Source organism: Pleurodeles waltl, chromosome 3_2 (genome assembly GCF_031143425.1).
Source record: "Pleurodeles waltl isolate 20211129_DDA chromosome 3_2, aPleWal1.hap1.20221129, whole genome shotgun sequence".
NCBI classification, from domain to species: domain Eukaryota; kingdom Metazoa; phylum Chordata; class Amphibia; order Caudata; family Salamandridae; genus Pleurodeles; species Pleurodeles waltl.
This window is the reverse complement of record NC_090441.1, coordinates 11,529,959-11,547,226: the sequence shown is the minus strand read 5'-3', so window position 1 is coordinate 11,547,226 and position 17,268 is coordinate 11,529,959. Positions and strand designations below refer to the sequence as shown.

The 17,268-nt window shown below is 44.4% G+C and overlaps 1 protein-coding gene across 5 annotated transcripts in view; it reads left to right on the top strand.

Moving 5' to 3' along the window:
- The window catches only part of ACACA (acetyl-CoA carboxylase alpha), an 895,081-nt gene that overhangs the window by 732,883 nt on the left and 144,930 nt on the right, over window positions 1–17,268 (top strand). For all 5 annotated transcript variants that reach the window (XM_069226569.1, XM_069226573.1, XM_069226571.1 and 2 more), the window contains one exon: window positions 1,163–1,298. In XM_069226569.1, coding sequence (XP_069082670.1) covers window positions 1,163–1,298 — 136 coding nt within the window. The remainder of the gene's footprint in view (window positions 1–1,162; window positions 1,299–17,268) is intronic.

Sequence of the window (17,268 nt, the reverse complement as noted above, 5' to 3'; positions counted from 1 at the left end):
GGAATGTGCTCTCTAGAGGGAGTCCCCTAATAAGGGAGACTGCCGAGTATTTAGATTGCACCATACAGGCGACCAACCCTTCTGTGGAAGTTCTATAATAAATCCACGACTCCAAATGTCTTTGCCGAATGAGTACGCCTGGCACTTGGGTTTAGCCCAGAAAGAACCACTCGCAGCCATTAAGTAGGAAAGGACCATTTGGTGCATGCAGAGAACAGCCCCGGCTTGCTGGTTCTGCTGCTCCATTCTTGCATCCTTTCCCATCCCTGAAACCGCCCATAGCAAAACCCAAACTTGGTTCAACCTTCCCACAGGTGAAAGGAGTGTACGTTAGACTCTGGTCACTCTCCTCCTGGCCTGCCAAAACCTTACAAGCAGTATTAGGGTCAGTAAAATAACAGGGACAGTGCGAGTGCAGCTGGCAAGCTATACATATGTTTTTATAAGCGGCTCGTGTGACTTAATAAAAAAGCCTCCCTTGCTTTTGTGAAAGAAAACACAGCACTCTGGATAGCACACGGACGTTTTACATGCACTTAATGCAAGATAGCAACAGGCCAGAGCTTCATCCTTGGTCAGTTGGAGCATGTAATGCTAAAATAGATTTTCTGATATTTTTTATATAGTTTAAATGCAAGTAAATAGAAGTGGGGACATGTGACAAAATAGAAGCTTGCAGATAAACACTAATGAGCATTTGCCAAGAGCATCTTGTGAGAGGTCCTTGACAGAGAGATACAGTTAACACTAATAGGAGCTGACTCTACTACTCTCAGAAATCCTCACTTCGTTGGGACACCTTCAGAAAGAGACTACGCGTGCAATTCAGCAGAAATGTGCAATGTACAACATGGAGTATAGGAACTAAAATCCATTCAAAAGGCGTGTAAGTGTGCAACAATACTAAGGCCTTTGTGGTCTTCACACAGATACAAAACATTGCAATTGATTAATAAAGTGTAACAGTGGATGTTAAGGCACACATGAGTACTTGTGTTTTCATTGGAAACACAAAGCATTAAGGAATATATGCAGGTGAATTCACTGTCTCAATTTCCACTCATGTTGTTTTCTGTGTTGTCACTATGTTGCACCAGTGACTGCAAAATAGCTCTGTATAAAATTATATTTTCTACCACCAAAACTCTACTTTTCGTGACAGATAATACAGCAGGCGGGCCAGGTCTGGTTTCCAGACTCTGCTTTCAAGACTGCCCAGGCCATCAAGGACTTTAACCGTGAGGGTCTTTCGCTAATGGTCTTTGCCAACTGGAGGGGTTTCTCAGGAGGAATGAAGGGTAAGCTAGCCTGTTGGCTTAGAGAAGACTGCTTCATTTGTTTTTTTAAATGTGTCTCTTACAAACTTAAAATGTCCAATGTTGTTTTGTCAGTTTTGCTTTTTTTTATTTCTATTTATTTGGTTTCTCTGGTGCCATCTTGCAAAATATGTGCTCCAGAAATGTTTGAATAATTATGTGTTCTGTGTGGCCAGGGTGCCCAGGCGCATATCTGGTATTTAACGCAGTTGATAGCAGAATAGAGACCACTGTCTCCAGTGGCAATGACATCCTTTTCTTATGGTGTGTTACACTGTGTAGTAGCCGTACAGGTTTGAATCATCCCTAAGGCTGCCTCTTAATGCAGTGTCTTCTATGAAAGAGCACAAGTAGGTGTTTGGAACAATAGTAAAGGAGACAGAGAAGAAAGGGATATAGAGGTGAAAGGGACATAAGTGTCATAGAGTTTGTGAAAAGCAGTGAGCCATTTACAGAACTTTGGGCCAGATGTAGGTAGGTGGCAAATTGCAACTCGCAATTTGCTATGCAGAACGGTGCCTCAGACACCTTCTGCGACTCGCAATGGGGTTTGCGACCCCATTGCGAGTCTGGGCACTCACGGGGATGGTGGCCTGCTGGAGACAGCAGACCACCATGTCTGTGACTGCTTTTCAATAAAGCAATTTTTTTTTCCCATCTTCAGCCCGTTTTCCTTAAAGGAAAATGAGCTGCACTTGGGAAAAAAAAAAACGAAACCTTTTGTTTCGGTTTTTTTCAGAGCAGTCAGTGGTCCATAGGATCACTGCCTGCTCTGAAAAACTATTTTTGGGTTCATTCACAAAGGGGAAGGGGTCCCATGGGGACCCCTTCCCGTTTGCGAATGAGTTACCATCCACTTCAAGTGGATGGTAACTGCGAGTTCACTTGCGACCGCTTTCGCGGTCGCAAATCAACTTGCATCGGGTTGCGAGTCGCAAATAGGAAGGGAACACCCCTTCCTATTTGCTAGTCGGAAACGCATTTTGCGAGTCAGATCCGACTCGCAAAATGCGTTTCTACATCGCGTAGAGGCTTTTGTGCCTCGCATACGACGTTTTTCACTGTTTGCGAGGCGCAAAAGCCTTGCTACATCTGGCCCTTAGTTTTTTATGGTCAATTGTATTGTTTTTCAACATAGAACGAGCGGTTAAAACATTAACATCTATGCTGCTAGGTCACATAGTAAGCCTACATTGTGTGGATGGAACTAAGCAGAAAAAGATAAAGTGGAAATGTGATGGTTATATTGTCTGATGACACTGTTCTTTAGGTGGCCATGGAGGGATCACAAATACTTTCGTAAAACATAACCTCTACAACCTTTCGAAATTTTCTCGAAAGTTTCCCTTTGATCTATGAGGACCTACTACACTCTCTCCAGGCTGAGCAGGGTCGTATTCTCTGTGAGCCAAGTAACCATTATAAGTTTGTTCTACATATTTCCAGTTCAGCAATACTGTGTGCTTTTTGACTACTCGTATTAGCTTTCGAAGCACAGATTTTCTTAACTGTCTTCTTGGAATACATTTTGATAAGTATTTTTTTTTAGGATCTGTTGTAGAGAGTTTCTGATCTTGGGACCTTGGACTGGTGTCACTGTGGCATCATGGCAGGCTGTGAGGAAGACAAACCTCCAACTGCCTCTCTCTCATAGAGCTAGCACAACCTCAGAGAATCAAAAGCACCTCATGCACAGAACACTTGACTGGACACAAAGGGGGGTAGCAGTTTGATCCAGTGGGAAGTTACGTTCCTGCTTTAAAGATTGGACCTGCGTGCTGGCAATCCCATGCATTCTTTCATGCCATCTGCCCATTAACAGCAGTCATCAGGTAGTATTTGAAGTGTTGCACTGAAGAGAAGCCTCCGGGTAAAAGACAACCTCTACTGAGGCTGAATTTGGATACACACCTGTATGAAACACATGGTTGGTTTCTCATGGTTGGTTCTCTTTTGGACGACTGTTAGAAAAAAAAAAAACACAAATCCCCGGGAACATGAGCAGGTTGAAGGTGCTGTCAACAGAGGGTTATACTGCCTGAGATCATTCTGGCAGGAACTCAGTTTCAGTGATCGAAAAGATTAAAATAAACCATGTAGTCACAACCATGACTGATAGCAGCAACATTGCTTTGCTCACAAGGTTGTCCTAGCAGAGGGCACTAGGTAGCACTAGAACAATGACCGTGTTGCCGGATGCATAGATATTGCTAAGTTAAGGAGCCACCCTCTGTTTATGATATTCTTTCTGTTTTTTACTGCATGCCACAGACAATAGGATCAAGAGCAAGCCTCATTCTCAGTGTCTTTTTCTCTAGAATTGTGTCTATGATTTCATCCTTTGGGTGAAGTGCAGAAAAGTAGACATTAGTAACCTGCCTCCCTGATAAAAGCAAGTGGTGTCTGGGGCTTGGTCATGACTACAAGACGTCTATCGCCACATGCACCACCCTGTTCCATTAAAATAGGATTATTTACGGTTGACACACCACCGAAACTAAACGGTCCATGCCTCCTCTCTAAAGACAAAGTTCAGGTCTTCCCTTCTGTACCTCCCTAAACAGAATCCTAAAAATGGTATGCTTTGGTCAGTGATTGTTGCTTCTTGTGGTTCAGCATTATGTGCCAGTAACTGAAACACCTTCTTGAAAAGATTCTTCAAAGGTCTGTGAGAGTTGGTTAACATGACTCTGTCCCACTTGCTGCAGCATATGCAAAAGGCCTTTGTCTAGCTCTTGATGGAAGGCGTGGAAGTGCTGGACTGCTTATGCCATTGGAACAGTGGTACATATGAGAAGACATAGCTGGATGAAATCCAGAGACTTCTCTGCAGATATGCAGGTGTTTGCTGGGTATGCCTTTTAAATGAAGAAATAGTTTTTGAAAGCATGAAGGTGAAAGCCTAGTGATACTACAAGAGATGACAATGGATTGGATAGGTCAGGCATCCCAGAGTGTTTCAAATTCCGCCCTTGTGCTATTTGCACAGGTGACATTGGTCATAGGCTCCTCCCTTCTTGGTTAGGCAGCTGGTGTTTCTCCAGTATTGGATCTTTCTTGGATTCCCATGCTTGAATCTTTCCCCATTGTCGAAGTGGGAGTCCCACTGTACCATAACATAGTATGTATCATTACCATAGGCTTCAATGGCAATGAACACTCATTTCAATAACGTATCTATGTCCTTTTTAAAAAAAGGACCAAGCTTGACCTATGACCAATCAGGCAACAGCACCCTCTAGAACACTCCCAAAGAGTGTGTATCCCTCAGATTTTCTACTGCTCATCGTGAGAAGGGAGTCTCCCTGAGCTTTGCTCAGTTTTTTTTCCTTGCTTCACATTTTGCTAGTCCTGTGGAAGAAAACAACTTCATGCGGATGATCTGCGTAAAGAATGTCCTTACTGCCTCTACCCTAACCATCAGGTAAAGGATTGTAAGATATAGAGAAATTTCTCTTCTAGGGATTTAAAGGACAGAGAATGGAGGCTACTTCTGTGGCTACAGAAATCATCAACCCAGAAGGCTACCACTTCTGAGGAGGACAGTGACACCTCTGAGAGGTCAAGGAAAGAGCAAGATCCTTTGACAAGTGCACATCTGGGGAGGGTAGAAAGGTCTTAAAATCACACCATAAAGATTTGCAGAAAAAGGAGAAAAAAAACACCACATCTCCACAGAGGCCTCCTCTCAGCCCACCACCCCATCTCGTCTGGAAATTCAACCATAAAAAAGCAAAGGACTGCTTAAAAAATACATTGACGACAACATCACTATTGATGGCTGTCTCGTAGACAACGGTCATCATCGGCAGGAACAACGACGGCCTTCGGCACTCCCATATCATTGATGAGAATTCACCCACCATCGACACTTCCGTCAGTGGCTACGCCATCGACGACAACACCAAAAAAGACATTGTCAATGATGAAGCAACATCCATCGACGCTGGCAACTCCGGTTCCAGCTATGGCGTTGACAACAGCATTGTCAACGATAATAGTAAAGGTGGCTACAAGGACATTGACTCTATCGCTAACGTCCCCCAGTAAAGTTTCACCTTTTCCTCTTTCCCATCTGTTGTTTATGGAGGAGTCAGATGATGATAGTCCCTATCAGCAATATTATGCTACTCCGCCAAGAAGACATTACTAGCACCTTTATCAGCCTCATCAACAGCAGGAGGAACTAGTTTCCTGTGTCATTGGTCCAGGATTTGCAAGCTGTATTACAGGTTTATACGAGGAGGTTTCGTGAACCAGCTGAACAGCAGGTGCTACCACCTCAAACAGCAGTTCCAACTACACCTCAAAATATCCCTCCACCTGTAACTCCCAGGATGGCGCCAGGACCAGGCATAGCGGCACCACCAAGAGAGGACCCCTCTTCATCGGAGGATGAAAGAGAGGAAGAGGAGATTCAAGAAAAATGCTCCTTCGCAGAATGAGTGGGGTGACTACCTAATTCCCACATTGTCACCTCCAGCGCCACATCCATCAGTTTCTCCCCAATACGACATCAAGGGGTTTCATAACTTGATGGACAGAGCAGCAACAAGGTTTCACCTCCCAACTTATATCAAGCAGGCGGATTGTTTCCTTTACAATTTTAAGGAACAAGCAAAGGAATCAGTCAGGTCCATCCTCATCATCGACTACATCTGGGAGGAGGGGAAAAAGATAATGAAGAACCCGGCTACAGTGGTTGCTGTGCCACCCCGGATAGACAAAAAGTACCAGGCCCAGGAAGATTCTCCTACTTGTCTTACAGGTTATCCCAGACTGGACTCTGTAAAATCGCAAGCTGCACAACATCGCTCCAAGAACCCTTCTGCTCCCAGCTCTACACCACCAGACCGGGAGGGCAGACGTCTGGATAATGTGGGCAAGAGGTTTTCTCTCATGTCTGCCATTGTGGTATGGGCAGCAAACTCTCTGGCCATCCGTGGCCGCAATGATAGACAGTTGTGGTCTGACATCGGCAACCTCGTATACCTTATCCCTGACGACAAGAAAGAAGAAGCAACAAAGATCCTGCAAGATAGAGAGTGCACCTTATCTGAGGTGATAGATTGAGCGCTGGACATCGCATCAACAGGCTTTCGACAACTGGCTGGAGCATTAGTGCTCAGATGTCACGGATGGCTGAAACTAACTAGATGTCTTTTCTAAGGTTCTGGATATGGCCTACGATTGTGAAACGCTTTTTGGAAAGCGCAAGGATGATGCGTAGCTAAAGATAAAGACGGACACTGATACTGCTGGATCCTTCGACACCCTTCATTATAAGAAGCTGCCCTTTTAGGGAGCTTGTGGAAGAGTTTTTTCCATGTCTAGAGGGCCATACCAACATCATCAGTAGTTTCAGCCCTTTGAAGCACAGGACAGGGCAGCTTACCAACAGCAGTACCATCAGCCTCCTGCAGCAGCCTACACCAAACAAGGCCCTAGCCGAACGCAATCCTCCCAGAGTAGAGACAAGGGTTGTAAACAGTGACCTGCACCAGGTGTGGGCTACATACACCACCTGCCTTTCTGTGAGTGTGAAGATCTCCCAACTATCTACCCCAAAGGAGAGAGATAACATCGGACAAATGGGTATTAGACCTGGTCACTTATGGCCATACCCTAAAATGTGTATAGAGACAGCCAAACAAACCCCCAAGGGGAACCCAACCCCCTCATCTTCATTTACTGAGAAAGGATGCCATCACCATGCTTGCAAAGGGAGCAATCAAGAGAAGTCTATTTTCATAAAAGGGCATAGGATTCTACTCCTGATTCTTCCTCATACGAAAGAAAACAGGAATGGAGGCCCATAATGGACTTAAGAAAACTGAGCAAATTTTTATCCAAGCAATCATTTCAGATGGTCAGTCTCTCCGATATCCTGCACCTCCTCGACAGCGAAGATTTCATGACAACTCTCGATTTGCAGGATGCATATTTCCACATCCCCATATATCCCAAACACACAAAATATCTTCGCTTCACCGTAGCCGGTATCCATTACCAATTCAAAGTCCTATCATTCAGACTCAAATCGCATATTCACTAAGTGCCTGGCACCAGTAGCAGCCGCTCTCAGAATCCAAGGTCACCAAGTGTTTCCCCACTTGAACGATTGACTGCTCAAAGCCCCAACAAAGCATCAAGCGTCCAGAGCCACACAAGCCTGTCTCAACCTATTTCACAAGCTGGGTCTCACTGTCAATTTCCAAAAATCACTAACTATTCCATGCCAAACTACAATGTTTCTAGGATCTATTCTGGATACAACCAACAACAAGACTTATTTATCTCAGGACAGACAACACAAGCTAAGAGCTCTGGCAGTCAAGCTATCAAAAAGTAGGTCCGATTCAGTTCATCTGTACAGGTCATTACTGGGCATGATGTCTTCTGCAATCAGTCTCGTACCTCTTGCATGAATGAAGATGAGGCCATTGCAAGAAGAATTGCAGAAGCAGTGGATCCATTCGGAAGGATCGTTCAACATCGTAACTATCACTCCAAACATGAAGGGGGCCCTACTGTGGTGGTCCCAGGCTTCTCACTTATCATGGGGCCTAAGATTTCCAAGTTCGTCGTAACCACAGATATCACTCTGCAAGGCTGTGGTGGCCACCTGCAGGACTTGAAATTCAGGGAAAGTGGTCAACTCAACAGAAAGCCTTACATATCAACAGACTGCAGCTGAAAGCTATCCTTCTCACTCTGCAGGCTTTTCTTCCAAGGATAGCAGGCACCTCAGTGCTGGTTCGTATTGACAATACAACCAGCATGCACTACAAAAACAAACAAGGACCCCTAACACTCTCCCAAGAGGCCCAGGATCTGTGGAATTGGCTCACTATTTACAAAATATCACTGAGAGCCGAGCATGTGACCAGAGTCAGCTGCACTGTAGCGGACACACTCAGCAGGGCAAAGGACAGTTGCCACGAGTGGGAACTAGATCAGACACAGCTAAACAGCATATTTTCACCCTGGGGCACACCGGCATTGGATCTTTTTGCAACAGACAAGAATACCAAATGCCAGTTCTATGCCAGTCAGTATCCACTTCCAGGGTTGTAGGGGAATGCCCTTTATATCAGATGGTCAGCGATTTATGCATATGCTTTTCCCCCTCCCTCTCACACTAAAGGTTCTCAGGAAAGTGAGAAGACAGCGCTGTCGCCTGATCCTGATTGCTCCCAGGTGGCCCAGGCAACACTGGTTTATGGAACTCTTCCTGTTGTCAGAATGCAATCCCATTCACCTCCACTGCCAGCATTGTTACCCATGAACAAAGGCCAGATCCTGCATCCGGAGCCAGCCTCTCTCCAGTTATGTGCATGGCTGCTGACTTCAATGAATTTAAGGACCTAAACATTCCTCAGGATTGTAGTAATATCTTGTCTAAAGCACAAACTGAGTCCACCATCAAGACATACGGGTTAAAATGGAAGAGTTTCTGTGTTTGGTGTCAACAGTCTAACCTACACCACTTGAGAACATCACCTGAGCAGATTCTGCTGTATAGTGCATGGGTCTGTTAAGGTTCACCTTGCAGCAATCTCGAGATACAGATGTTCAGCTCACTCTCTTTCCCTTTGCTCCATGAGAATAATTAAACAATTTATGGAAGGATTATTCAGAGCTTTCCCTCTGGTCAGAGCTCCTCCTCCGGAATGGTATCTCAATGGTATCTCTCACAGCTAATGTGGCCACCATTCAAACCCATTCACAAGGCAGACCTTAAGTTCCTAACAAGGAAGGTGGTGTTACTGTTAGCTCCCACCTACGCTAGGAGAGGCTGCGATATACAGGCTTTCACAACGCAGGTACCATTCCTACATTTCACTGATGATAATGTACTCCTCAGGACAAACTCAAGAGTCATACCCAAGGTTCCATCTCAATTTCATCTCAGTGAGCCCATCACACTGCGTGGTTTTTTCCCTGAATCCATCTACTCCAGCTGAGCAGTCTCTCCATAACCTAGATGTCAAACGGTGCCTCAAATTCTATTTTCATCGTACTAAGCAAATTTGTAAAACTGACCAACTTTTACTATTATATAGTCAAAGCTAACAAGGTGCTTCAGTCACAAAGCCACTGTTGCAAGATGCACGTCCACAGCCATCCAGCTCTGCCACTCAGAGGCTTGTAAACCACTTACAGCCAAAGCCAGAGCACACTCGGCAAGGGCTGTGTCCACTTTGACTGCTCTATTTGCAGGAGTGCCATTGCAGAAGATTTGCTGTGCTGCAACGTGGAAGAGCACCCACACATTCACGCAGCACTACTGCCTAGAATCGGCACACCGTGATGCTGCAGCTGTAGGACAGGCAGTGTTATGTCATCTATTTCAATAAGATGATCCTCTGTTCATGAGGTTTTTAAATTGGTATTTAAGTATAGTTCCATGTCCTGTTTCTTTTACCTGCATACCATTCTTTCCATGTCTGGAACGTTAAACTTAAGTGATGTAGATATATCTTATTGATTTCTTACCCACCATCGCCAAAGGGTATGTATATTGCCTCAAAAGCATACTTATAATAACAGCTTACTATTCAGATTCAAGCATGTGAATCTATGAAAGATCCAATACTGGAGAAGAAAATGAGTTACTTACCTGTAACTTCTCCAGTATTGGTATCTTTCATAGATTCACATGCAACCCGCCCTCCTCCCCTGAGAGGCTCCCCTTATGACTCTTGTGAAGTTATTACACTTGTGCTTGAAAATTTGAGGGATGGGAGTGTTCTAGAGGGTGCTGTCACCTGATTGGTCGTAGGACAAGTTTGCTCCTTTTTTAAAAAAGGACATAGATAAGTTATGAAAGTGTCTGTTCATTGCCATTGGAGCATGTGGTAATGATACATACTGCTATGTCATGGTACTGTGGGACTCCCACTTCGACGACGGGAAATTATTCAAGCATGTGAATCTATAAAAAGATACCAATACTGGAGAACTGAAGTTACAGATATGTAACTCATTTTCCTAACCAAGAAGGGAGGAGCTGCGTCAATCAGCACCTTGTTGAACCTGCTAGAAATATCATTGTCAAGGCTGTGCCACAAAAGAGCCGCAATGGATCTTTCCTCACACTAGAAGCAGAAAAGTACAAGAGAATTAATCTTAAACGTGCATTTAAAGAGGTGTGCTGGGAAGGATCATAAGAGGTCAGGGCCTTTGGAAGAGTGCACTCAGCTTTGTCAACATTATGATAACGTTTTCTACCAAAAATAGCTCTTATGTGCATGTAGGGTCGAAAATGTTCCTCTCAAAATTCACACTGTTGAGTTTAAAATATCTTCCAAAAAGACTTTTCAAAAGTGACCACCCTAGTTTTAATCAATGATATAATACAGACCACAAAGTGAATTGTCTAGTTGTGCTTATATAAAATGTATTGTTACCTAACTCAGTGCTGCCACTTTTAATGACTTTGGAAGGATTACCTTTTAACTAAGCAATGCTGGCATTTGTGCATTCTGGTCTTAAGCAGAGCTCTGCAGCTGGTGGCAAATCCGCTGATTTATTTTTGATTTTGTGTGCATCAGTGGCAGCTGGTAATCTTTGAAAGGTGTTGGGTGTAACCTTGCTCAGAATTATAGCAAGCAAACGAGATAATTTCTAGTAAAATTGAGCGGGGTGGTGGGGAGAGGAGCTTGTCACCAGTGAAAATGTTTTTTTTTTTTTAAAATGGGTCCAAACAAATGCATTTAAAGGCACACTTTTCACATACATTTGCTCGCTAGCCATAGGCTCTGCATGGCACCCGTTACATATTCAAGTACCTCTAGGATTTGCCAAGCCTATAGAGTCTGACTCTCTTCAAGAGTTGATCCTATTTTCTTCAAAATGTGTAGTACACCCTTCCGTATGTCAATAGTTACCTCCATTGTGCCAGGTCAGCATTTTTTCATGAGTGCCTACATATGCCATGCCAAGAATTACATACATGATACCAGTTGCAGAATTTTGCCATTTACCTCATCCATGTACCACGATGACCTGTATGTTAAAGTTATCTCTTGCATGTCGGGGGTCAGCTCTTTGCCGTGGGTGTCCCTCATATGCCATGTGTGCACCTTATGCTAAAGTGATGCCAACATTTTGCCATGGGTGCCTGTTGTGGCAAAAATTACATCTAGAGTGACAATACTATTGTTTGCCATGGGAATCCCATATGTCAAAAATGTAATCTAATGTGCCAGTATTATGCTACAGGTGCACCAAGAACTACCTCCAATATCGCAGCACCAGCATTTTCTCATGGGCGTGTGCGTGACTTTGTAATTATTCCCAGCATGCCAGGGCTAGCATCACTCACAAAAGTAACACACTAATGTTCATTTATATCACTAATTCATGCACATTCTCACCGTTTCATACTGCCTCATATACTCATAGTGACTCACTTATTCATATTCACTCACTGTCTTAACTTCCTGCCACTCACTCTTACTCAGTCTAACATTCATTCTCACTGAGACTCACTTATACTCACTCTCACTTATTGTCACTCACTTTCACTATTGCGGTCACGCATGCACTTACATTCACACACACACTATTTTATTTTGTTTACCTGCTATCAGCTGCATGCACTAGTCCAGGGTTCTGCAAAGTCGGTCCTGGAGAGCCGGGTCCATTGCAGATTTTTAGCATATCCACTTTTAGAAAAATGTAGATTTCTGAAACTTCTTGTTTCTAAATGTGGACATGCTAAAAATCTGGCATGGACCCGGCTCTCCAGGACCGACTTTGCAGAACCCTGTGCTAGTCCAGTTTAGCTGCCAGTGCTAGCTAGGCATTCAGAGCAGGCACACAGCTCCTTCCTGCCTCAGACACTGAAGCAGGAAACGTGATCCTGCTCAGGCTTCAACTTTCAGCCTGTCCTTTTTCACTTCTCCCTGTCCTAATTCATCACTGGTTGGGGTGGGGTCAGTGACACTTTCCCTCCTGACCACATCCCACCCTTTCACAAGATGGAGGAGGGTGGGGCGAGAGCATGGTAGATGGATAGCAGCACGTACTGTAGACTTTAAGCCTAAAGCACCCTGGGCTACCTGCATGGGTGACGCAGCAGCACACCACAAATGTGATGGGAGCTAGCTATGGCACTCCCATAGGGCCAGCCCTGGCCAATCTGACTAATGGCTGACTCACGCCACTGAGCCAGTCATCTGTCAGATTCAGTGCCCGAGGCTGCTGCTGGACCCTTGCACGGCGGTATTTCACCATTGGTATGGGAACAAATAGGGCACAGAACAAGAGGGCAAAGCGCGTAGGGGTGAGGAGGCTCTGGCCTGCAGTCTGGAAAGGGAAGCATTATATAGCAGATACCTAATGTACCTTTAATAATAACTTGTAGATTATGTGGCTCTTGCTACTGCAAATATTCAATTCCGAGTGCTGTAGATGAAAGGCGAGAAGTATGTGTTATTTACTTTCGAAGGTTAATTGCCAAATTGGCTTGTTCCTACATTAATAACTCTTGCTTTCGGGTTCTGCACACATGTCTACATAGAGCGCATTTTCGCATTGAGCCACTTTCAGACAGCAGGTAGGGTGCCTACTCGCCTTGGGGCACATTGTCTAACAGTGAATGAACAAAAACCTATGCATCACCAAATGTTGATATGTTAATCGGAATTGTATCACAAAAAAGGGTTATTGGTATGGCCTCATAGTGCTTTTGGTTGGTTTAATGGTGCCTTCTGGGTGTATTTAACACTGGAGCCCAATTCATGTGTTTGTAGCACCAGTGAACACATCCGGGAGGGGGGCGCAAACAGCTTCGATGACACGGTTGCCCGTTGAAGAGTTCCTAGCTTATAGTTCGGGCCCCTGGAATTATAAAACTCCGGAGTCATTTATGCGGTAGAGTTGACTAAATTATGCAGCAAGAAAAGGCAAATTATTCAAAGTAATGCGACAGTTTGTGGAATTATTAAATAATGTGTCGTTTTTAACATGTTAACATTTGGGCGACAGTAAGACCTCCTTAGTATCAGTTTAACACCTAAATAGAGAAATCAGCAACTGAACGTTAACCAGTTAACCAGTCAACCTTTGCAACGCATCTTCTGTTGAGCGGCAACACGCAGGCACCCTTTTTTAGAAATTTATGATCGGTTTGAGATAGAAAACATTTTTTTGTTAACATCTGCAGCCGATGTTGGAATATGTGGCAAGTGTGGCCAATACATTATTGTACGGAAAATGCTAGTGCCGCGTATTCACATAATTTCAGTGGCCCTGCTGAAAGTGACTCGTGTTGCCTGTTGGATAATGACACGTCATCTCTATGGCATTTGCATTAACTGCATTGGGAAGAACGTGCGTCGAAGATGTACTGATGTGTAATTGCCGCGTAAAACGACCCGTCTATGTTTGGTGGTCGTGTTTGTATCAGTTGCTTAGTCATTTATATAATGCAAACCTAGCCGGGAGGCAACAGAGTGCAATATATTTGCACCAAAATAGCCTCCATGGTGACATGAGAAGAACCAATGCAACCTTTTAGAAGTAAAGATACTGCCTGCTTGCAGAATCATTCACTCGTGCAAATGGGTTTCGACTCTGTGGGAAGGGGAATGGAGAGCAAGGGGAGTCTGGGGCCAAGAGGGCAATAGCAGGGTGACAGTCCCCCGGTTTTACATGCAGGACAAGGCACTTTGCCGCCATTATCTCCGAGCGGGGCGTGATTATAGCGCTTCTGAAGAGTCACTTGTCAGCCCCTCCGTGGTTGTGGTGGGGAGGGGGTGGGTGGCGCGGCTGGCATGTTTTGCTTCTCTTCTGGCTGGTGTGTTTGGGGGGTGGGGAGGGGCGAACAGATATTCGGGGAGGGAAAATCAACAATTATTCCGCTTCCCCTCAGCGCACACAAACACACCACCAGGAGCCGATTGCACTGTGGGTAAAACGACTCTAAAATTGTGTGTAATGAGTGGGAAAAGATTAGAGGCAGCTCTTGCTATGCCGAAAATTGACATTAGTGGGGGGAGAAAAGAAACTCTTTACTCGTCAGCCTAGGAGGTCTAATTCAAGCTGTAGAAATATATAAATATATCTTCGTGTGCGTGCTTGTGTGCATATTTATGTCACGATGCTCCTCTCTCTTTAAATATGTATATAGTGATGGAAACAAAGGGGGCCCGTGTTACTTAGAACATCTCCATTAAGCAATACAGATTTACACATGTACCCTCGCCCCCCCAGTGCAAATAGCAAATTCCGTGTTAGTACCACAGTACAGTAAACATGACACGAGAAAATCACCGTTCTCTGTCCTAACAGTAACAAGGCCTTTTAAAGTGCAACCATTTGCATCCTGGTTTGGGCCACTATCTTTTTGTGAAAACATATATGAAAGATGTCACAGCACACAGTGTAAGATGCATTTCATTCCCTATGTAGAGGAGGTAAATGGAGCATCATAACCAGTGAGCAATGGACCTTCACTAACACTCAACAATGGTAATAAGCAGAGGTATGCACGTGACATCACAGAAAGTGACATCACGGGAAGTAGCTTCACAAGTAGCTTCAGATCTTAACACCTCAAACACGTTTAGCAGTTCTATCATGATTATATTTGGGCACCTTACGAGATTTAACAAGTGAGATTCTGCATCACAGTTGTGCCAAAAAAACTGACTCAACCCCGCCACAACATCTGAGCCTCCACTTATACATTTTTTTTTAAACTGTGCCACAAAGAAATTGCCAGCAAGGAGAAATGTGGCATTAAATCTATTCTGCTAATTTGTTTCAAAGTCTGCATTTTAAAATATTTTAAGGGGTTAAGGCACCTGCTGCAGAGATCTTTATTTGCCCTGTAAATCTCAGGGAATAATAATAATGGTAAGATAACTCTGGAGGTTAACGCATTTCTTGGCGAGAGCTGTATTTTGTCTAGTCCCCATTTTGAATCAAAGTAGCATAGGGGGTTAATATGTCTCCTGCTGCAAAGCACATCTTCTAACATGCAGATGACATGTTTTTATTTTATGTAGGTAAGTGGGTTACTGCGTTTAACACAAAGACCCTTTTGTTATTTGCAGTTCATAAATTGAAATCTTTCAGATATAGGACAGTAAGCTATAAAGGACATGTGGCTCCTACACCTTGTAACCCTGCCTGAGTTTCGTAACACATCATATACATTGATTTATACATATGATTTCACTGTAAGAATGTCAGATGTGTTGTTCTGTCCAAATATTTAAGCTAATAATTTAACCACTGTTTTATTTCTTTTATAGCGCTAATCATCCGAATTTGTCAATGTATAATGTTTACGTATGATGTAAAGCGCTATTACACCCTGCATTGGGATGAGTAGCACTCTAAAAGAAATAAAACAAAATAGTGTTATTGAAATTGTTATTTGTGTAAATACTGGGACAGGCCATCACATCGGACATTCTTAAAATATGTGCATATCTCTTACATATAGGAACTGAACAAAGTCAAAAGCACGGCACTCTTAAGTACCAGTAAAGTGACAACAAACTCTGTGCCTTTGTTTCCCCTCCATTGTATCTAGGTGTGAGGCTTCAGATAGCTCCCAGCTGTGGTACCACAGCAGAAGGAGATCTGATGGCTCCTTAACTTCAGCCTTTGTTTTGTGTCGGCTGGAATTTAAAATAAGAGAGACCCCCCCCTGCCGGCACATTGCTGCTGGGAACGAAAACAATGTTCAGGAACTGCTGAATGTGTTCCGGTGTCTGAAACTTACACTGGGTCAAAATCAGCATTTTTAGTGGGTCCCAACTTCTTGGCAGGGTGGAGTGTGTGGATTCCTTCTACCCACGTGTACCCCCAACTTGTGCCCTGTGTGTGTATCCATAATCAAAACAATACCCTTTCAGGCACTGGGTGCGACATCCATTATGCAAAAGAGAAGTAGAGAACTCTGGGTAGTTCCCAAGTTTAGGTTGAGAGCAGCTCCCCCATAGAGCACCCTACAATATCAGCAGCACTCTGCTTACCTCACAATGTTTGTTTTTCTAGCAAAGTTTTTAAGCATAGTATTAGCTCAGTGCCATCAGCGGGAAAGCCTGCCTGCCAAACTCCCGAAGTCAGATTGCCGCCAGTGCAGCCGCCTTTCCGCGAGTTCCCCGCTGGATCAGCAGGCGGAAATGGTGTTTCCTCCCCCTGGCACAGCAGGGAACAGCCCACAACATTGATGCCGGCTCATAATGGAGCCGTCAGCAATGTTGCAGTGCGTAGGGTGCCACAACACCCATTGCGCTTTTCACTGTCTGCATAGAAGACAGTGAAAAGCGCGATGGGGCTATCCAGGGGGCCCCTGCAGTGCCCATGATAAGTGCAGGGGCCCCAGCTTTTACATGGCAGAGAGGGGTTCATAATCCCCAGGGCAGTGCTGCATGCAGCGCTGTCCTGGCGGATTAGGACTGCTGGTGCTGGCGTTCCAACCGTGGTGCTTTCGCAATGGTCAAAATGTGGTGGTCTGACCGCTGCCAAAGCGGTCAGACCATTACTATGGCAGTAGTCAGACCGCCTCTCTGGCCCTGAGGCCCAAAGTCTTTTGCCACTTGTCCCTTTCTAGCTTGGTATGGATGGCACTGCGCTAATCCTTTGTTTTGACTTATACTGGGTGCTCCCTTGTGTCTGAACATATCCAAACCTCTCTGAAGAGCTATAATGGTAGTGAAACGTGTTGGGGTTGCTTTTATTCATTCCAGGTTGGCTTGGACGGTATTTTACCAATCCTAAACTGAAATACTGTTCCTGGATTGGCAAATGGATCTTGTCATTTTACAGCTCGGTGTGGATTCAAGGGTGTCGCTGGTGTTGAGCTGCTCTCCACCTAAACTTGGGAACTACCCAGAGTTCTCTGCTTTTTTTTTTTTGCATATATATTTATGCACACACACTTGTATATATGCACTTTTATACAATGCCATATACAACTCTAATA